This window comes from Gavialis gangeticus, unplaced genomic scaffold (genome assembly GCF_001723915.1).
Source record: "Gavialis gangeticus isolate Ggan-Ray unplaced genomic scaffold, GavGan_comp1, whole genome shotgun sequence".
NCBI lineage: Eukaryota > Metazoa > Chordata > Crocodylia > Gavialidae > Gavialis > Gavialis gangeticus.
In genome coordinates, this window is record NW_017729034.1 from 91,472,154 (window position 1) to 91,479,585 (window position 7,432).

Consider the following 7,432-nt stretch of genomic DNA (forward strand, 5'->3'; position numbering starts at 1 on the left):
GGAGAGTATATACCCAAGTACCTGGGCTACACTGTACATCTAATATATAGGATGGGCCTTTACACACCTGGAACTAAGAATAAGGACCAAGAGCTTTGATTCCTAAAAAAGGAGCCTGACTTTTCATGGTCTTGCATTTAGTGTAATTATGTATCCTTGTAAGTGTAAAACGCTAACAAATCAGGATTTTCCACCTGGCCTGTAGCATTTTAGACCTATTTTGCACTTGTGTGGCCTGATTTTCTATTGCACTACATCAATAGTGGTATGGTGATGTAAAAGATTTTGGTCCCAGAAGAATGGATTTTGCCCAAAGGAAATGGATACGGAGTAAAGATGGTCCTCAGCTGGTGCATAGCTGGCCAGTCCTCTGCAGAAGGAAGAGGAAGGTGGTACCCTAGAGAATGTTACGTATACCAGGGGGCAGCCGTATAGGAAGCAGACTTTAAGGTCTGTCATAAATATACTGGCAGATAGGGGGCCCATGCATGTGTCTATGGCAGTGCCTTTCATTTGTAGGTACAGGGGGGGTCTCAAAATCTGAAACAGATGGGTGTGAGAACAAAGCACGGGAGTGCGATATAAACAGAAGCAGTGTCATCAGCAAGGATAATGTTCTTTATGCCTTGTAGTCTGTAATCATGAGAGATTTGGGTCTACAGAGACGTGACATCTATGATAGCTAAGAAGGTACCACTCAGTCCTGAATGCTGTCTGACTTCAGACTAAGAGGGTAACTTCCTTCCCAGGATCTAGTGTAGGAAATATACTGGGGAATATGGGGGCATATGCTGTGCTCCAATTATCCTTAACTGTCCATGACCCCTAGGGGGGCCTTGGCAATCTGGACATAAATTAGAGCAGCCCTAATCTTGTTCTAATTTATACAGACTCAAAATGATACACAGGGAACGCATCTACAAATGCAGTTAACTCAACTGAATAAACTCTGGCACAGGTCGCACTGGAGTTTATTGCTCCCAGGCGGCAAGTTTACATGTGCACCCAGAACCACAGCACCTTGAGCTGACCCCACTAGATCAGCCTGTCAGCCTGGAGCTGCTCCAGCCCAGCTCAGAGTGCTGCAGAGTGGCTAGCTGAGGTATGAGGGTGCTCTAGCACAGGGCTAGCCAGTAGACAGTCCCTGCACTGAAGCACCTTCATGCCCCAGCCAGCCTAATCACTGTCTACATATGTGTTGCAATACACTAAATAACACTGCCATAGGATACACAAAGCTCTTGGGTCAGAGCCAATATTTTCTATTAGGCCAAATAAATAGTAGCAAAAAAATCCTTTCTTTGCAAGCTTTCAGGCACATACACCCTTCTTCAGGCTGAGCAGAATTAAAAAATTGTTAAAGTCCCCCTAGATAAAAAATAAACTCCATTTTGCACAGGGGAGGTAGAGGGTGGAAGTTTATTCCCCTGGGTATCTCAAAGTCCTTTTGTGAGAGTGTTGCTCTGTGACAAGCAAAGTAGGCTGTCTTCTTCCATGGAGGTGTCCAATGTCAGAGTCAGACAGGGAAGTGAAAAAAAATCCTTCTTTCTTGCTTAGCAACGAAGTTTACTTTTCCAAATGTTTACTTTTACACGTACTATCCTACAGTGGCATTTATTAGCTTACTGCAGCCAAATAGGGCCATACATGTAGATGCTAAGACTTTACTGTGGAGCTAACTAGTCAGCTCTGCAGTAAATATCTTGTGTAGACATGCCTAGGGAACACCAGATACTGTTCTTCATCTCAGTGATAGACATGGGTATTAATCTGTAAATGTACATGTAATTCTATTGATAATATAGGACCTGATTCCCTTCTGCATCCAAGCTTCTCAAGTGGGATCAAGGAACTCACTAATTGCATGGACCAGTTAAACTGAGTAGAATTAATGCACTGGCATGTGGTGTCAAAGGGCTGGTATAGTGGGACAGAGTACTGTCCCACTATACCAGAGTACTGTCAGACTACTGTCATCCCCAGCTCAGCTTACATCCAGCATGTTCTTTCCATACCCTACTACATTCTGGCTTTGGAAGAGGGTGATATGGTGGTTGGCTGTGCCAGCTTTACATTTACACAGGGAATTCTCAGTTGGCTTCCACCAACCATTGTATCACCTGAGAATCAAGTTTGCAAACCTCTATTTCAGTACTATGTATAAGACTCAATCACTTCACAAAAACATTGAACAGATATTCCATATTCTCCCCAGTAAATTGTAGGGAGGTACATTTTCAAAGGCAATTAACTCCCACTGATTTTCAGAGGATTAGGTGCCTATAGGCATTTTTACCTTTTAAAATTTACTCTCATAAATAGAAAACTGCACATGGCTAAGTTCTAGAATAGGAACAAGTTATAGACCATTTTTCCATATAAAAAACCACATTATCACCCTCCCTTGATCCAAGATACTTCATTTCTCACAGAATCTTTTAGCTTTGAACATCAAATCTCCTATTTTATTAAAAGCATGCTGTGTACAAACCTCCTTTGCTAACAATTCTCTATTTCTTTGTTAAGGTAAAGAAGCCACCTTACTGATGCAAAGTTTGAACAAGATGAATACACCAGAGGAGAAGCTGGACATGTTATTTAAGAAGTATGCTGAGCTGGTTCGTAAAGCATTTGTTGCCTTTTGTGGAATCAATCTATACCTGAAGTTAGAAACAGGATAAGGAGTGCAATAGGCTCTCACAGTATTCATTGTAGACCCTTTCATACAAAATGTGTCCCAGAACACTTTTCTGAGTTAAATAATAAATCATACCCAGAGTACCAAAAAAAAGAAAGGTCAAGGAAGAAAAGCTAAGTTTTTGGAGACAGACAGCTCATGACATAGAACATTTGGAGTTGAAGTGAAATCTGTACAAAAACTTTCAGTAAAATGGAGTATAATTTTGAATTCATAATTTTGCCAACCAGCTGTAAAGCTACAGCCATAATAAAGATTATTCTTCCTCATCAAACCTATTTATTTACCACAGTTTCCAGTCCCTTTGTCAGAAGATTCAATTTTACTCTTTTTATTCTCTCAGTACTCTTTGATTTATCAAGGATCAGAAGAGTTGCTCTCATTCCATATGTCTCCCTCTTGTTTCCCTCTTACCCCACCAGCACACAGTTCGTAAATTCCACAAAGATATTTTAGGCCAGATTCCAATGGCATATACACTAACCTGACTCTTTTTACCTTAAAATAAGTCCTGTTCTGCATATAATTGAGAGTAGAATCCACAACAATATTATTTGTAATACCAGGGAAGCCAGAAGAGGTATTATTATACCTCTGATTTCCCATGCTTCTGGACTTTGCTGGTTGCCCACTCCCTTTTTCTGTTATATGTGTCAAAGTGTCTTTAGACCTTCCCAGAGGCATTGAATGCTGGCTGGGTGGGCTAGGAGCAAAGTCAGAGATTCCTGGCTAGAGGGTCTTGCCCCTCTGCTCAGTGTCAGACCAATTGCCCTATTTGGGGTCAGGAAGGAATTTTACCCCATGGTCATATTGGTATGGGCTATGGAGGATTATACCTTCCTCTATAGCAGGGAGCATGGCCCTCTCTCCAGGATCTCTTGAGTATATACTGACAAACTTTTATAGAAACAGGACATAGGCTACTGTGGTTCTCCTGCTTTACCTGGGGCAGGTTAGTGTGTTAGATCTATGTTGTGTCAAGGTTGATGGTAGTCTTATGTACATTTTAGATTATGGCTGTATGGCACAGTTTGGATAGGGATGATCCTGCCTCAGGCAGGGAGGTCAGACTAGATGACCTCTGGAGGTCTTTTCCAGCCCTATTTCTCTATGAGTCTATAACTATGAAACATATATAACGTACAGTAGGGGTTTGCAACCTTTTTGGATCATTGTACCCCCCGGCAGCCGGACTGTAGGGGCAGCAAACTAAAACTCCTCGAAGGAGTTTTAGCTTGCTATGCCCCAAGTCATTTAAGGTGCATTATGCCACTGAATTTCCTATAGCAGCTGGAATTAATACGCAATATGCCTCCAAGGCATGCAAACACCAATACCACTGAAATGGCGCTAAAGCATTTAGCTCACTTTAAAGTGTCATACACACACACCTTTCGTTTTGTCTACACATGGCCTAAAGCGCCAACCTGCCCTACTATATTTAAAGACATTTTGAACATAATAGAAAATGTTGGTCCATACAATCAGTGCTCCTAACAAAGGGAACAAATGAAGCAAGAGTGCATTTTGATCCACACTGACCCTGCCAATGCAAATTGATTAATAACATTGACTCAGGGCTTGCTGAAAAATCCTCATAGAATTAAATCATCTTTACTGGGTTGCATGGGTCCCTTTCAGGATCTCTTGAGCATATACTGACAACCTTTTATAGAAGCAGGACATTGGCTGTCATGGTTCACCTGCTTTACCTGGGGCAGGTTAGGGTGTTAGGTCTATGTTGGGTCAAGGTTGATGGTAGTCTTATGTACAGTTTAGATTATGGCTGTATGGCACAGTTTAGATAGGGATGATCCTGCCTCAGGCAGGGGGGTCAGACTAGATGACCTCTGGAGGTTCTTTCCAGCCCTATTTCTCTATGAGTCTATGACTATGAAACATATATAACGTAGAGTAGGGGTTTTCAACCTTTTTGGATCATTGTACTCCCTGGCGGCCGGACACAGGGCAGTGTACCCCTGGGTGCCGAGCAGGGGGTGCACAGCCAGATGCCGAGGTGGGGGAGAGCATGCGGTCAGACACAGAGCAGCAGCAGTCACCGCATACAAGATTCCCCCGCCCCTGTGTCCGGCCTGGTGGGTGGCACCTGCACGGCAGCGCAGGATGGTGCATGGTGGCACTCCATCCCCGCCTGCCTGCGAGTACCCCCTAGGGCCTTCTCAAGTACCCCCAGGGGTACACATACCCCTGGTTGACAAGCCCTGAGGAAAGGCATTTTTCTTCTTGTACTCTCCATCATTACTTACACCTATTCAAAGGTGTTATAAACATCTCCTATTAGTAGGGTGACCATATGTCCCAGTTTAGCCAGGACAGTCTTTAATTTCAGAGGCTGGTCCCAGCCAGCTGGTGAGAGTTAAAATGAACATTCTGGAAATGCAAGGACTCAGGGTGCAATCTAGTGAGGAAGCAGAGCAGTTCAGAGTGGCACAGCATGCTAGTCAGGCAGACAGGCAGGCACCATTGCCTGCCTGCCCAGCGCACCATGCTACCCCATCCTCACCTCGGCTTGCAGCAGCACCAATGACTTGTAAAAGGCTGGGGGCAGTGTCCTGGATGTTCTGGAATTCCTTATGGTCAGCCTACCTATTAGACACTTAAATGGACTAATAAACCTATATACAATCATATTCTACTCTGCTTGAGTCCATGAAAAACTGATAATACAAAAGGCAAATGGGCCCTCCTTCTTGCTGTTTTTTTGTAACTTAATCTTAAGACTAAGATGACACCAAGTTACAAAAATATATGCATGAATACATTTTCAGGACTCAAACAGGGTAGAATAGGATCAATCAGGCACCTAAGTCCACTTAAATGTCTAATAGATGGAACTGGATTTGGCTTTTAGGGCCCTGACCCTCCTTTGCCCTGCACAGCGTAAAAAACAGCACAAAGTACCAGACTACCACCCTGGTTCCGTTGGGTTTTATATTCAAATTGCACGTGTACCATTTAGTACAACTCAGTGAAGCATTGGATCGTGTAACTGCAATCTGAGGCATGAAACCTATAGTGAACTCCCAGTGACAAACCCCCTTTAAATGTATAGAGCCTCATCTAATTTGATGAGAGCTGATTTTCTGCTGCAGTAGGCTGGGGTCTGTGTGGGAACAAATATCTTCCCAAGATGAGCTCATTGCAGGATTTGGACAAATTGGCTGCATCCAGATGAGCTCAGAAGTGCGACATGTGGCACCACATACCATATATGCAGGCGTTCCTCATGCTGCTACCTTGCAGTGTTGGGGGGCAGGTTTGACCCAGGGAGATCTCAGGGTCAAAAACCCGACACTGAAAATAAGCAGGGTGGCGTAAGCCATTGTTTCGGAAATGTACTCTAGAGTTAAGAATTACAATTAGCTTACTACACAGTATTGGAGGAGACAGTAGGTCAAGTTTGTACTTTTGACAACACTCAAAAGAGAGAAAAACAATAGAAGTTATTGGTATATCATATTTGAGCCTACCCACCTCAGGCAATGTTTTTCTCAGCATATTGGTTCCTGCACTGTTTGCCTCCTAAAACAGATTAGGGAAAAAGGAGAAACTGAGCGTGGTTTTGCATTATCAAGTTAATACATATTGGAGATTAGTGAAATCCTTGCCTTCAGAAGCGAGCATTATTTTGGACACTCTACAGCTACTAAGAATTATTGACAGTTTTACTTTACCTTTTCTTTATATACATATGTTTGTATGTGAACATATATTAAAAGGAAATCCTACTCCTATTTTTGACATCGTCTTAAAGGTTTGGATATGATTTTATTGATAAAATACCCAGACTTAAAAAAGCCAGTAAACTGTAAAGTTGAAATCACATTCAAATAATTTAAGATAAAAAATGTGCTTATTGAAAAAGAGGGAAGAGATGTAGAAAATCAGAAAATACAGAGTCAAACTTAAACTTAAAAGAACCTAACATATCTAAAAATATAGAAATGAACAGTCAAGGTACCAACAACCATAACTTCACCCTGTAACCATGCCAGCCACCCACTTCCCCTTCTTTGTTCTTTTCATACTTTGTAAGATGCGCTATTTTTGGATCAAGACTTTTTCTAAATGCCACAGGCTGTAGCTATCATACATACAGAAATGCCACTGAATTTTTGCAGAATATTAAAATCTGCCTCACAGACCATTGATTTTATAATTGGTTTTATATACAGATGTATCTGAAACTGTGAGTGGTGTTTTATCACAAAACTAAGTTGATTTTTTTTTTTTAGTGAATGTTCTAAATTCATATTCTGGGCCTCCATTCTTCTACTGAGTTTAATGGGACTTAAGCATGTATTTAAAAGGACGTTATGTTTATGGTACAAGTTAAAGCATTATTCCTTCTACTATAACTTATACTTTGGCATATTTAGAGAGAGGTAGTTGGCCATATTAGTCTGAAGTCAGGCAAAAGCCAAGAAAGGGTTGAACCTTAGAGACTGACTAACTCAGAAGCACATCGTCTTTAAGGGCATGTGTAGACAAAACAAGGGCCTTAAATTGAAGCGGCGGGTTTTCAAAAACACTGCTTCAAATTTAGGGCTGATTAAACCCTGTGTCATGTACTCACCCTGCTGACTTACCTGCCTCTCACTCCGATGGGAAGGGGAGGGCAAGCTACCAGCCAGTGGAGCAGTCCCTGGGCTTTTGGGGGGCTGGTGCTTCCCTCCACGGCAGCAGCAGCCCACCCCCCCCACCCCAAGGCAG

The 7,432-nt window shown here is 42.4% G+C and overlaps 1 protein-coding gene across 1 annotated transcript in view; it reads left to right on the forward strand.

The window, feature by feature from the left end:
- TXLNB (taxilin beta) overlaps nt 1-7,432 on the forward strand; it is an 87,572-nt gene that overhangs the window by 37,914 nt on the left and 42,226 nt on the right. The window contains exon 3 of the mRNA XM_019527655.1: nt 2,527-2,618. Coding sequence (XP_019383200.1) covers nt 2,527-2,618 — 92 coding nt within the window. The remainder of the gene's footprint in view (nt 1-2,526; nt 2,619-7,432) is intronic.